Source organism: Coenobita brevimanus, chromosome 89 (genome assembly GCF_032717465.1).
Source record: "Coenobita brevimanus isolate Jiangsu-jjx chromosome 89, ASM3271746v2, whole genome shotgun sequence".
Classification (NCBI taxonomy): domain Eukaryota; kingdom Metazoa; phylum Arthropoda; class Malacostraca; order Decapoda; family Coenobitidae; genus Coenobita; species Coenobita brevimanus.
Genome location: NC_137042.1, coordinates 7,328,347 through 7,343,939, shown reverse-complemented (window position 1 = coordinate 7,343,939; position 15,593 = coordinate 7,328,347). Strand labels below are relative to the sequence as shown.

Sequence of the window (15,593 nt, the reverse complement as noted above, 5' to 3'; positions counted from 1 at the left end):
TGGTTAACCTAACTCTACACTTTCGATTAATGACAGGAAGCTGAGAATCGCTACACAATCTTGGGCAGGTCATGTTTTAACACCCACCGTGGGTGTGAACACTCGTGTGGATATTGTGCATTCTCTGGGAATCCTCAGAGGCCCACAGCTCGAGACATTCCACAAGGTAATTCATACACAGCCTCGGACTGGCTCTGCAGAGTTCTCAAACTTCCCCCTTAACCCCTAATGCGCGGCCAATGGACAGCCGCCCCCCCCCGGGTGGTGGCATTCGATCGCGGTCTGAGAACCTGTAGGAAAATATTAGCCAAAAATCAGAGATTAACCCTAGCACATTATACTTGGTATGGCAGATAGTACTTACATTCAGCTTTCTCCAGAGACAGGTGTTGAGCCTTCGTGGACTACCCAAGGACTTGTGGAGACTTGCAGACATGGGTAACAAAATCTTCACTTTTGCACCTCCAGCAACCCGGTTTCCCCCTCTACCACAGCCTCATTCTGTCACAGTAAACTTTATACTACAACGTACAGGTAGTTTGGAATCCGTATTTGTACAATAACACTGAAAATAAGGCTAAAATCAAAGAAGTGTACAGCCGACATGCAGCATGGGGGCGGTCTTCCCGTCACTCAACAAACATTTCCATTTTCACAGCTAAAAACACGTATACTACATTATTTTCAATCATGTTACTTCCCAAAAGATCACCGCAGCGTGCTTTTTATTCTGCCTTATGCCCGTCACTTTATTCTCGTTCCTGTTGGCTGCTCGCACTGTCTCGGAAGAGCTAAAACTCGCCATAATGTCACTTTGAAAGCCTGCGGTAAACTGACGCTAAACAGGGGCAAACCGTGCGAAAAAAAGCTAGTGTGACAACTGAGTAAACAAGCGTTTCCTATTAGCATAAACTGCTTGTGAGAGGAGAGCGCAGATTTACAGTTCTGAGAAGTCAGAGTGCTGCCATGTATCACAGCCAGGCTGGCCAGGCCGTGGTGGGGGGGGAGGGGGGAAAAACGCGATACTTGGCAACAACGGAGGTCAGTAATACAAAGGTAAAGTATGCTAATTGTAGCTAAAGGGTGGTGGTACTGATAGACAATACCAGCTGGAACATCCTTGCCCGTGTTTATTCAAAATTAACTCGAATCGCAAACGCGATGATCCGCCGTTATGTCCTTTTCGGCGAGCATCGCAAACGCGATGCCCCGCGTTTTAGGGGTTAACTTATGGTGTACATGTATGTACAGGCCCTGGACATGATGTGTCCTGTGGGGCCAACAGGCGAGACATCAGGTCTGCACCCACATTACCACTGCCCTGTCTCTCAACTGACTCTGAGATTATGGGTGTGGATTCATACGGGACAGGAAGGACATGTCCCTGATTCGTGCTACGTGGACACACATTGCAGGAACGCACAAAACTATCTATGTCTTGTCCCATCCCTGGCCAGAAAAAGTCAGCTCGGATACGGCCCTGGGTCTTCCTTTTGCCCATGTGATCTCCTGAGGCTGAAGAATGACCCCATTCTAACACTGCTTTGTGGTGCTTTGTGGGAACGACAAACTGCAGTCGAACCTCACCCTCGGGTGTTCGTGACTCACGGTAGAGCCGTCCTTGCTTGCGAAGGAACTTGGCTTGACCTCCCTGTGAATACTTTATCACTCTACCCTTTTGTTTCTTTCGCACGGCAGCAAGTGTCGGGTCAGAGCGTTGTTCTTGGACAACAACTTGGCTACACATTGGATCTTGCGGGAATTCAATGGTCACTGGGATGACACAGTTTGGAGCCTCAGCCATGGCTCATGTTACTCCAGCCAAAGTCTGAGTAGTGTCATCTTTGGTTCAACTACGCTTGGCACCTGGAATATTGCCTATGATAAGCTCAAATAAGGGTTCTGGCATGACAACTGCAACTGTCGTACTAGTGTAAAATGGAGATGCCACCTGGATACGTGCCTCAGGGAACAATCTCACTGATCCATTAATAAGGTTAGCTTGGATCTGTCGACCTGTGTACTGCTCAGGCCGAACTAGACTCTGCCTGACAGAGCAACCTGAGGAACCAGTGTCTCTCAGGACCTTCACAGGAATGCCTCCCACAAACCCTGGCTGAACAAGGAAGGCAGTGTCACCTGTGGGAGGGCCTGTGGAGAAAGTAGCTATCCACTGATTAGGCTGCTGAATAAATGATGTGGCCAAACATGGTTCCCTGAGAATTAGATACCTGAGGGGTCGTACTCACTGCCTGGGGAGATGGAACATTGGCCATCTGTGGAGGGTGGTTCACTGTCGCTGTGGGACTAGAGAACTGTGGGGGAGTACCCGTACTGGTAGGGACGTGACCACCATGCTGCTGCTGAGGAATGAAGGCTGCATTCGCCTCCTGCCTCCTAGTCACTTGAGCTGGTGCTGAAAAGGACAGTCCTGACGGTCAGTTGCGTGGCTGATACTGCTTCTGGTCAGGGTACTTGTTGTACCTCTTCCACTCAGGTTTCTGAGTGCTTTGCCCCTGGTCCTTCCTCTGGGGCTTTGGACCTTGGCCATTATTCTGAGAACGGCCTTGTTGCTGGGGTTCAGTCTGAGACGGTTTCCCAGACTGATCAGCTTTCCTGTTCCAGGTATGCTGCTTGCGAGTTTGATACCCATATGCAGTGAAAAATGCATCAGCCTTCTTCACCATTTGGCTGGCATCCTTTACCTGGCAGATCTTAAGCAGAGCCATAAGTTCAGTAGGCCACGACTTTTCCAGCTGCATGTGCAGCATAAGGTCAATTATCCCCTCATGTGTAGAAGGAGTTTCATCTTTCTCCATCCACTCATCTAAGTAAGTAGTAAGCCAGTCAAGAAACTGAACGGCAGTCTCACTTTCCTGTAAATGCACCCTAATGAATTGACTCTTGACGTTGTCAACTGTAAGACCGTACGCATTGACAAGTGTGGCCTTCATCATCTCATACGTGAGATTGTCTCCATGATTTCTGTGGAGAATATCAAGGGCAGGGCCCTCAAACAGGCTAAGAAACTGAAGCCGCTTAGCTGCATCATCCAGTTGGTACAGTTGAGCCATGTCTTCAAAACGAGCTATGTATGGCTCGATTCGCTCGCCTTGTATGGGGGAAGCTTGATGTGTGGGGTCGCCATAATATGTACAGGGATAGTGCTCGTGGAGCTTGGGCCAACTGCACCAGATGTGTCTGAAGCCAAGGAATCTCGCTTGAGCTTCAACATTTCATATTCATGTTTTTCGCGTGCTTCTCACTCGGCACGTTCGTGTTCTTGTTCTCTCTCGCATTGTTGTAACTCGTATTGACGTTCTCTCTCTCGTTCCTCACGTTGTTCTCACTCATGTTCTAACTCGAGTTCACGTTGTTTTTGCTCATGTTCACGCTGTTCTCGCTCGTGTTCACGCTGTTCTCGCTCGTGTTTGCGCTGTTCTCGCTCTTGTTCGCGTTGGATTCTACGTTCTTCACGAGCATCACTCTCATGTTGCTGCTCATGACTAAGCCGAGAGAGGACATAATTCTTTACTTCTGTGGGGTCTGTAAGCCCCATATCTTTGGCTTCCTGTACATAGACGCTGGTAGACATGATGCTAACTCAATCTAAATAAACTAGCGACTCATTACTGACTGCACTTTTGCGAGGAAAGATGCCAATAATCAAGAATAAAGAATATAGGCACAGGTTAGTGGTGACCAGTTTTATCTAATTAAACTGGTAAAGAAAGAAAATTAAACAAACAACTGACTGTGAAAACTATTATGTAAATTAATAGAACTGAATCAATAATCACCAGTAAGATAGTGCCTATAGACTTTATTGATAAATACCGAGTGAGTATTATCTCGTGAATAGCTTTAAAGCTAGGAGTTAATATCCTGGAATGAGGTTGCCAAATATCACAGGGTTTTTATGTGTATACAGTATTAAAGAATATTATTCAATAATACTTGACAACAGGACAATGAATTGTCTTGTGAAAATCAAGCAATGATTACTTTATGCCAGCTTACTTCGCCGATTCTCTAAGGACGAGAATTTATAAACTTTCTGAACAGTACACAGCAGAGACTAATTACTCACAAATGCTGTTTGTTATTACTGTTGGCCTCTGGAGAAAGTAACTCCACCCCTGACAATCAATAACTAATGCTATTAATGATAAATAGGTTCTTGCTGATGCATTAACTCCTGGTTGCACAACGGATTTTAAGGTTAATACAAAAGAACTGGCCTAAGTACCAGTTGTGAATAATGCAAAACGTTTATGCAAACTAGAAACTGCAACTAGAATAAGCTTAATATGGAAAATAAAACATGAGTTTACATTACATTAAGCTCAAAGAAAAAGAACCGTTAAATTTATTGATTACAATAAAATAAATTTATGTTACATGAGTCTCAAGATGAATGAAAATAAGGAGATCGCACTCACTCGCTCACTCAAATGCTAAACTCTTAAACCTAGGAAAAAACGAGAAGAAATATTGGTCAGAAAAGTGGACAAAGCGGATGACTAGGCATCGTTGCTGAGGAAGGACGGTGCACACGCTGAGTCTCTCGCCAATCATGCTAGGTGGGAATTCAATGGTGGCAGCGGAAACTAGGCATCGTTGCTGAGGAAAGACGCCACCACACACACTACCTGCTTCCACGGCGCTCAAATCTTGACTGATACAAATTGTGGGAGAGAGGCGAGTGTCATGGCCGCAATTGCTAACGGCCAACGAGTGTGAGCGATGAACACCCGCAATTCACTCAGCAAAAGGTGCTAACATCGCGCACAAGGACGATCGCTTATGAAATAATGAAAAATGTCCTGAAAAACACTCCCGATCGGGTGAATACGTGGCAGTTAAACTGAGTGATAAATACTGGGATTCCACTAGAATTTGCGGTTTCCTACCAAAGTTAATGTCACGAGTTTATCCAAATACTTAATCGCGCCAACTCGTGACACAATGATACACCCGAACACTAGCACTGATACACCCCAACACTAGCAGTTATACACCCAAACACCAAGTGCCGTCATCACACTAGAAAAATTGGTCTTGTTATGTTTTTAACCCCTTCCGTTCCAAATGTTTCTCCTAAATTTAATTTTTGTCTGGATATTCTGAGGAAAATAGAAGAACTACAGAGACATCATCCTACTGTAACGATATAATGTTTATCAAAAAGAAAGTCAAATTTAGTTCAAGTCCTGACTTTGAAGATTTCATCATCATCATCATCATCACCATCATCATCATCATCATCATCATTACCACCATCATCATCACCATCATCATCATCACTAATTTTTTTGAGTCCATGGAGAAACACATAAACTCACGGCCTGCGTACGAGATCCAGCAAGAGGGCCTGATGTGTGATCAGCACTCCCTTGGGCTGCCCTGTGGTGCCAGAGGAGAACAGCATCATCCCCACCCACCGACTCACGTGAGGGGCCCACTCTACCTGTGTGCACCCGGGAAAAAAAAGAAAAAAAAATCAGGGGATGTGTTCATACAGGATCTCAGCCCAGTTTTTACGACAACCAATTCTCCATACAGTGAATAATGGTGATGAATAATTTAGCTTTGTCATATTTTCTCACGTTATTAATTCACTCTGTTTGGGGGCAAAATTTGTTTGGATGTTTTAATTAACCTCAGCAGTAGTATGACGTAGATTTAACACTTATTCAGGCAGCCACCAGACATGCTTTATTCAAGTTAGGAAGGCCATCTAGTAGTAAAGCAGCGTATAATAAAGTAGCCTTTAATAACGGCTATATCTAACATCTCCAGTTCACTGTCCTTCCTTGGGTTAAGTAAATCTCCGGGAGATGACAAAGGTGCAGTCAGACGTGTGTCTCTGGATAGAAGGGGTTAAAAGCATAAACAATGAATCTTATACTAAACATTAGCCTAGGAGACTTGATAGATACGAGCACAGGAGTTTTAGAAGAAGAAGAAGAAGAAGAAGATGAAGATGATGATGAAAGTAGAAGAAAAAAGATGAGGATAAAGAAGAATAAGAATAAGAGGAAAGGACGATGGTAAACAAAGAAATATAGTAACCTTGGTGACAGGAGGGACAGAATGGTGAGAGGCAAGGGTGGCGAGGGATGGCGTGTATTGTGGGCGTGGACGTGTGCTATCTGCCTCCACCACCCACACGCCCCTCACACCTCCTTCAGGTAGCTTATTTCGTGCCCCGGCCAATATATCGGTGGAGGCCTCGTGCACCAGGGCCCACTTCGCTTCGCTCACCTTCAGGGCGTGGACAAGCTCATCTAGGGACAGAGAGAGAGAGAGAGAGAGAGAGAGAGAGAAAGAGAGAGATGGATTCGTTATCGTGAACAGATAACACAGGTCACATATTTTAACCTCTTGCATCCCATGTATTTTCTGTTTTGTTCTTGTCATCCTTATACGATATTCAACTCTCCGAACTGGAGAGATAGGATGCATCCCTAGTTAACCCCTTCAGCACGGGAGGCCTTTCTTGAATTGAATAAAATCGTCTAGATACAGCAAGAATTAAAAAGAAAATACTTAATCGAAATGAAGAAATTAATGAACTTGAAGCGGGAACTGGCATTGTATCGTAACAAGCGCCACTGGTTATCGTTATTGCTAATGGACTATTAAAAAAAAGAAAAGGCAAACACAATGATTCACCTTAAACATGTAATACTTATCAACTTCCCAGGTTCAGTACAAACACTGTTAGTATGCATGAGTTTGTATTCCTCACCTTTTCAATAAATTCTTTAGCAGAAACACAAATTTTTACCAGGATACCAAAGCAACTGTTCTGTTTTGGTCATTAGAAACTGTACAGTCACATTGGTCTCATTAGCATTATCCATTAGTAAGACACTCATAATAACTTATGCCCTAAGCACCTCGATGTGTAAGCGAATCTCTCAGATATGTGACTAGCATTACGAGCTCATATACATGACCAAGTGACTTGTTGGATTTTGTGGACCTCTACGTGTGGCACTGTCTTTTAGTGGATAATTTCGGCACCAAACCTGTTTGAGTCTAAACCTTGGTTGAGGAGATTGACATTCGTACTCCTGCCAACCTTAGCCTTGACCTTGAAACCTTCATCCTTTCAGGTTAAAAGTTTGGTTTTCCTATAGCTATGGAACTTCACCAATTTTCAAGGTTTGGCCACAGTTGTGGCAAAATCTGTACTTTTGACCGAATTTTCCTTGTCAGAGGATGTCAGCTACTCAGATGCTAAATAAATCGTCTGACTGTAGCTAGAATACAAGATATAATCAGAGTTTTGCACGTCCGTCTAAAGACGTCTTCTAGTCTGTAAAGAACAGGAACCCAGCCATATAGGTTGAATAAAGTTGATGAAAGCCCCCCAGGAAAAAATAAAAATCACGTTCAAAAAGACTGAAAATTTTAAGTTATAGCAATATTCCCAGAGCAAAATATTTTCAGTCATTTTGAATATTACCACAACCATCAAACCATTTCTGATTTCGTAGTCAGGATGAATAAAAGATGTATAAACAACTCCCCGATGTACTACAGTGACTCGGGTAAAAAGAATGTCAAATCTCCCCTCCCCCCCTTTCTTTGCATAAAAGACTTCGTAGCCCTTCTTTTGGGCCTTTGTTTTTCGTATCACGTAAAAATTCTCGTACGATATGTTATTTTTAATTTCTCAGTGTCGACGTAATTTGCACCAATCAAACACTAGAGGATACTTAGGTGAAACAGGCAAAGATAAATCGCTGAGTATACTGAAGGCTAAGATGGGATATATACAGATGCTAAAACTGCTGCATTGAATTCATGATCCTAAAGCAATCCATCCATCCATCCATCCATCATCCAATCCTACGTTGCCCCATGAGGAGCGTAGAAGCCCGGGGCCAGGCAGTTGGTCCTGACATTTAAGATGAGAGTGACCAACCTCATTCATCCCTGAGTGGCATTACGTGAGCAATAAACCCCAACCATCCCTTGGATATAAACCTTCACCAGCTCAATCCGATTGGAGCACAATAATTACCCACTAAACCACCAGGTGCCAAAATTTGGTTATATGGTTACCACCCAGCGTAGTAAATGGTTTCCTGGTGTACAGGAAACCCACACCTGTGTAACCCCCTCAGTTGGGTGCTGTATTTTTACTGGCCGCGTTAGCGAAGCTGGTATTGTTTTCAATTTGTGTGTGTATGTGTAATTCACCGGGTCGGTCAGGATCACTTGATGGTCGTGATGGTCAGCTTTTACCCTCCCGGAAGGGAGCTGAGAGCTCATATAGTCCGATCTAGGGGCAAGGCTGTGACCTTCACACACGCACACACCCGTCTCCTTGCTCAAGGGGGACAGTAACCACCCACTTCGTCAGTGAAACTTTTCGCAATCTGAGCGAGGCGCGAACTCCCGTCCACCAGTTGGCAAGCGGGAACGTTACCACTGCACCAGCGAGCGGTGTGTGTGTGTGTGTGTGTGTGTGTGTGTTTTAGCATGATAACTTCGCAACCGCTCAAGATATCATCACAAAATTTTACAAGTGTGTAGTAGGGAAAAAATCGATCACGAGTTCGAAATTGGTGAAAGTAGGTCAAGGTGTGTGTTCTGTTACCATGATAACTGTGTAACCGTTGAAGATATCATCACAAAATTTTACAGGTGTATAGTAGGGATGAAAATCTCTAACGAGTATTATTTTCAGTTTGTGTGTCTGTCTATGTGTCTGTTAGCACGATAATTTCGCAACTGCTCAGGATATCATCATGAAAATTTACAGGTGTGTAGTAGGGATGAAATTTTCCCACGAGTTCGAAATTGGTGAAAGTAGGTCAAGGTCTGTGTGTATATTACAACAATAACTTCGCAACCGCTCAAGATATCATCACTAAATTTTACAGGCATGCAGTATAGATGAAACTCTCCTACAAGTTCGAAACTGTTGAAAAAAGGCCAAGGTCAAGGTCATATTCCGAGCCGCCCTAGATATGTATCGGCTCGCGGCTGGTGTGATTTCTCCCTTGGGGGGCCTCCAGTTTATTTTTGTTATCTAGACGATTTCACTCTGCTTGGAGGAAACTTTTGCAACTGAAAGGGCTAGATATCCTTCACTAACCCCTTGACTACCGAGGGACTCTCTTTGGTTTAATAAAATTGCCTGGAGGTAACATACATGTTGTCACCCGGATTCAAGGGGTTAAGAAATCAATGGCAAGGCTGCGATTGTGCATGTGCACATCTAGAACAGTAATTACGTGGAATCTATTACCGTATCCGAAGTCGGTTTGTTTATATCTGACGGTACTGGGGCCCCTCTCACAACCTGAATGTTAAGTCGTGGTTGCATGAAATTTCCACGCCTGCAACTTGAATGCTAAGTCGTGGTTGCATGAAACTTGATGTGCCTTCCTTTATGAGGTAAGAGTGAAACCCCGTCATACTAGACAAAACAGCCCTACAGTCTGAATACACTTGGCCATCAGCTGGTCTGAAAGGGGATAGGGACCTTTGCCAGATTATAGTAAACGCGTTGTAGTTAAGGGAGGAACGCCCCGAGCGTGGAGGCCTTTGAAAACAGACTGGAAAAGGACTGGAAAGGTCAAGAATGTGAAAACCTTTGAAAACAGAGTGGAAATGGACTGGAAAACTCAAGAACGTGAGACTGCAGAAGGCCTGGAACGATCAAGGTAGGCTAGCATTTATGATTCCTCTCTACGAATGACTATCAATAGTAGGTGTTATCAGGCAATGTCTACCACCCACGAAGACGTGGATAAACAACAGTGATCCCTTCGTATATTTACTACGCAAGTTCACCTGTTCAATTTGGTGCTGTATTTTTTTTTTCCTTTTTCTCTCATTTTATTGAAAATATCTGATTGTTAAAGGGTTCAAGAAAGCCACACCCAACCCCTCCTGTCTGAAAAGTCTCTCCTAGGCTAAATGAAATTGTCTGTTAGCAGCGAGGATACAGCATAAAAAAAAAAAATGTCACCGGATTGAATGTGGTTAAATAATTATCATGAAAGTCAGCCAATGAGAATGCGGCCATGTGTGAGAGGCGTAGAGTACCTTGAGTTAGAGTCGGGCTGATGGGGACGCAGACGGCGCCGCAGTAAAGGCTGGACAGCAGGAGGAGCGGGTAGTCCATGTGCGTTGGTAGCAAGAGAAGGACGTGGTCACCTGAAAAAAGCAATTCTGAAGGTTAATAAGTATTTAGTTAGTTACCTACACCACGGAGTTGGAGATTATGTATTCACTCCTATCTGCCTGGTTGCTTGTTTTTTTTTCTTTTCTCCACAAGATATCTATATAAAGAAGTTACCGATGGTTTTCAGTGAAAATTTGAAGATACTTGGGTCATGAGCCAAGAAAGAGTTGATTAAATCTTGATGGTAAGCTGAGTTCAAGTCCCGGTTCAGGGCCTTTTATTTATTTATTTTTTTCAACAATGTCTCAAAAAAGTTATTGATGAATTTAAATGAAATTTTGTGGATATGCGGATCATAGGCCAAAGAGACTTGATAAAATTTTGGCGGTAAACTGAGTAGTATGATAAAGGCGTTGGTCGAGTTATGCGCTTTTTGAGTTCTGTATTCTGTTTTTTTACATATGTCTGTACCAGGGAAATAAATAATTAGTCTAGCTCGTCCTATATATATATATTTTTTTCATAATATTGTACAGCAGGGAAATATTATCTGTCTTTTTCATCATATTTTCCAAAATCTAATACTGAACAGGAAAATATGATAATTTTTATTCATCATATTTTTTCCTGGTAATATTCAACAGGGAATTACTATCAGTAGTACTGATTTTATTTTTCCATTGCAATATTCAGAAGGGCATAAAAAAAGAAGAAAATTGCAGTTCGTTGGCTTTCCCGTCTTTGAAGCCTTTCTATAAGGGCTCGTATTCTCGTCGGTTAAGGAAGCTCCCTAACACCTATTCCTTAGCAAATTATATGACTAATAACACCTTACTGGCCTCTTGTATGTTATATAACTCTTCAAACATCGTCATACTCTGCATAAATAACGTACAAAGGATATCAACCTGCAATACTCAAAAGTAAATCGCAAAGGTAAAGACGCTAAGGTAATGGGCCACCCTCACAGTTTTTTATATAAAGTTATAGTTAACGGAATTTGATAAGCCTTGTTTACGAGGTAAGAATGAATCTCCCTGGTTACTAGTCAAATTCAACCATCTATTCTGACTACACCTGACCATCGGCTGAATTGAAAGAGGTTTAGGATTTTTGTCAAAGATATATAAAAGTGTTAGCGTGCAATCAAGTACACAACATGAGCTCAGTAAAGTCACAACATGGGCTCAGTAAGCCACAACAAGAGCTCAGCGAAGTCAGAACGTAAGCTCAGTAAGGTCACAACATGAACTCGATAAAAATCACCCCATGAGCTCAGTGAAGTCACAATACGAGCTCAGTAAAATTACAACACGAGTTCAGCGAAGTCACAACATGTGCTCAGTAAAATGTAAAAGCGTTAGCAAGTAATCATATACACAATAAAATTTCAGTAAAGGCACACCAGGAGCTCAGTAAAGTCACAACGTGAGCCCAGTTAAATCTCGACATGGGCACAGTAGAGTCACAACATGAGCTCAGTAAAGCTAATATTACCTGGTTTCACCCCACCGGCCACCAGACCCCCGGCCACCCTAGGCACCAGATCACATAACTCCTTGTAGGTCCGACCCCTCCCGGTCTCAGCATCAGCCTGTGCACATACGAAAGAGAGGAAGAAGGGTTAGAATAATGCCTATCGACAACACGAATGCCATTGCAGTAGGAATCAGTACTTTCCATGTCTCACTGAGTAAAATAATACTGGCTGGACTAAAGGTAATGCAACTGTCTTTATATCTGCCTCGTCCCTCTCTTAGTTTGCCCAAATACCGAACTGTACTCCTTTTATTCTAACTTGGACTAAAACTCTCTTCCCTCCATCTTAATTGCTTAGTTGTAATACTTGGTGAGTACTAGAATATGATCCTGGTCATGAAGAAGTGCTGTGGAATGAATGTAGAGCCTTAGCTTTGTCTGTATTTGCCAGTCGTCTATAAGCTCCAAAGAGACGAAAATCTGGGCCACTTTAGTGTAAGAGACTTGTGGTAGATTTACTGTTTGACTGCTGAGTTTCTTGGAGCCGAACAAGTGGTGCCAGGCACAACTAACCTCGCCCGACAGCAGGTATTACCGCGCCCGGACGGAGTCTGGCGATGTATTGTTTTTGTTCAAGTTTCTTTGGTTATTTCTTTGTTTCTTTGTTAGTTAGCAACATTACGGAAAAACGGCTGGATGAAATTGCATGAAATTTCAGGATATGTGGTCATTGGTCCCTTGAAAAAATGATTAAATTTTGCCATCGAGTGTCCCTGAAAGGTCAAAATCAAGGTCACGGATATTTAGAGGGCTATAACTTGAACCCGGTTCAAGATAGAGATATCTACCATTGCATGATAACAGAACTCCCATATGAGCTTTCATTTGGCACCAAGACGTTTGACCTTGTGTGACTTTGAAAGGTAACCTCAAGGTCATGGATATTCAGGGGGCAATAACTCGAAAGCAGTGATGAGAAATAGGGAGGTGAGTATGGAAGTTAAGAAGTCACTGCATGATAGTATTGTGATCCCTACCCTGACGTATGGAAGTGAGGCATGGACCTTGCAAGAGGGGAACAAGTCAAGAGTGAGAGCAGTGGAAATGAGTTACTTGAGAGGAGCATGTGGAGTGATGTGGAGGGACAGGTTGACGAATGAAGAAGTGAAGGAACGCTGTGGGGTGGATGTGGATGTGGGTGAGAAGATTAGGAGAAATACACTGAGGTGGTTTGGACATGTGAAGAGAATGGAGAATGAAAGACTGACTAAGAGGGTGTATGTAGGTGAGGTGGAGGGAGGGAGAGGGAAAGGTAGACCGAGGATGAGGTGGAGGGATGGAGTTGAGAGGTATATGAGGGAGGGGGGGATGAGTTGGGGGGAGGGTAGTCAAATGGTGGGTGACAGAGCGACTTGGAGGCGTTTTGTCTGCAGCCACCCTTTGCGGGATTAGGGCGTCGGGCTATAGATAGATAGAGATAGATAGAATAACTCGAAAGTGGTTGCAGATAGCTATTTACTGTTATCAACATACAGGAAGTCCCAGATGGGCATTTCATTGATACCAGTACCTTTGACCTTAAGTGACCCTCAAAGGTCAAACTCAAGGTCACGGTTATTCAATCTTCAAGTTTCGAGTTATAACACTCGAAACTTGAAGATTGATATTCATTATTGTCGACATTAGGAAGTCTCATGAGGATTTTTCACTAGTACTATGACCTTTGACCTTAAGTGACCTTGAAAGGTCAAACTCAAGGTCACGAACATTCAGGGGGCTATAACTAGAAACTGGTTGAAGATAGAGATATTTACTATTATGGACATATAGAAGTCTCATATGGGCTTTCATTTGGTATCATGACCTTTGACCTTGAATGACTGAAAGTCAAATGCAAGAGCACAGATTTTCAAAGGATATAACTTGAAAACGGTTGAAAATAAAATGGTTGCTTTCAGGCGAGATTTGTTGTGCCTGGCACCACTTGTTTCATTTTCAACCGCCCAAGTTATAGCCCTCTGAAAATCCGTATCTGGTGTTTAACCTTTCAAGGTCACTCGAAGTCAAAGATGCCAAATGAAAGCCCATATGAGACTCCCTATGTCTTGATAACAGAAATATCCGTGACCTTGAGTTTGACCTTTCACGATCACTCAAGATCAAAGGTCTTGGTGCCAAATGAAATCCCATATAGGAATTCCTGTATGATGATAATAGTAAATATCTCTATCTTCAACCGGTTTCAAGTTATAGCCCTCTGAATATCCGTGACCTTGAGTTTGACCTTTCAGGGTCATTGATTACCTTCAAAATTTAATCACTTTCTTTTGGGACCAGTGCCCACATATCCTGAAAGTTTCCGGTAATTTCATTCAGTCATTTTTCCGTAATGCTGCTAACATAGAAAACCAGAAACAAAGAAACAAACAAGGAAACTCGACCAAAAACAATACCTCGCCGGACTCCAACCTGCCTAGGTAATAAACTTATTCGAAGTCAGCTGGAATAAAAGTAATACAGCTCCCTTTATGTACGCCCTACCCCTTGTTTAGACCTCTCAACCCGCACCCGTAATGAAGGGATAAGATCAACATTGACGACTTTGCCTCAGCTATAGACAAATCCCTTAAGATGGTTGTGTAGAATCTCATATATATATATATATATATATATTGTTACGGAACAGAGAAAGATGATGTACACTTTAAGTGAGAATACTAAAAATCACTACTGTCCCGTAAAGTTCCAGGTTCAAAACAAAAGAGTTAGGTAAAATTACAAGTTAAAGTTTAATGCTCAAACTAACAACAAAATATTCAGGACTCATAAGGATAATGTAATGGCAAAAAACAGGTTAAATATATGGTTAACTGCAATAGCCTCTATTAACATGAAATTAGCAAGAGTAAATTTACCTAAGTCAGCCCTGATAAAATGAAAATACACTGGGTAATGCTCAGTTAATGCAAGATAAATTATTACAGATACAAAATAATATTAAAACTGGCTGACAAAATGAATCCTACATAAATTACAAAAAAACCTCACTAGGCCTACAAATCAACACCTTAAGCTATACAGTACGAGGAAAAAATGCAATAACAGTTATACTCAAATTACACAGCTGCTAGATAGTTGGAGACTTCCGGAGCACTCACAATAATAATAACGGTACAGGGGAGGACAGAGATGTGAACAAAATGAGGAGTAGATCTAAGTGGCAATGATGCAGAGACTGAGCTCATTATATAGGGGCCAGCAGAGCTTGATACAACTTGTAAGAAGGACGCGCAAATGAAGCCATGGGGACAAAGAGCTGACAATCCCGCTCTGAACAACGGAAAGAACGACTCACTCCACTATAACGGCAGAAGGGGGGGACTGAGGCAGAACACGCTCGTGACCAAACATGCAGCACACTGTGCATCAAAATTACACAAAGGATGATGAAATCATAGGCTATGTAACACCTCCCCACAAAGAAAAAGAAATTTACAGAGGAAATTTCTTATTACTCTAAAACAATCTGTCTAAAGTCTAGATAAGCAATCTGCAATGACATTTTCTTTCCCCTTGACATGTTGTATGTCTAATGAATACTCCTGAAGAAGTAGACTCCATCTTGTCAATCTCTGATTTTTATCTTTAAACTTACTAAGGAATTTCAGTGGGTTATGATCGGTATAAATGACTATGGGGTCAAAACCAGAACACAAATAAAATGAAAAATGCTGTAAACCCAAAATCAAGGCCAAAAGCTCTTTCTCAATAGTTGAGTAGTTCTTTTGAGGTGGAGTGAACTTCTTACTGTAATAAGATACAGGATGTTCAATACCCTGATCATCCTCTTGCAGCAAAACAGCCCCAGCTCCTGTATCACTTGCGTCAACAGCCATCTTAAAAGGCTTAGCAAAATTTGGAGTAGCGAGCACTGGCTGACTTAATAGGATAGCTTTAAGTT

At 42.5% G+C, this 15,593-nt stretch overlaps 1 protein-coding gene across 1 annotated transcript in view; it reads right to left on the bottom strand.

Annotated features, from left to right (window-relative positions):
• Positions 1-15,593, bottom strand: part of LOC145411350 (uncharacterized) — a 128,336-nt gene that overhangs the window by 77,702 nt on the left and 35,041 nt on the right. Inside the window, exons 2-5 of the mRNA XM_080281376.1 lie at positions 11,651-11,747; positions 10,075-10,185; positions 6,076-6,290; positions 5,346-5,470 (exon numbers count right to left, since the gene is read on the bottom strand). Of these exons, the coding sequence (XP_080137502.1) occupies positions 5,346-5,470; positions 6,076-6,290; positions 10,075-10,185; positions 11,651-11,747 (548 nt within the window). The remainder of the gene's footprint in view (positions 1-5,345; positions 5,471-6,075; positions 6,291-10,074; positions 10,186-11,650; positions 11,748-15,593) is intronic.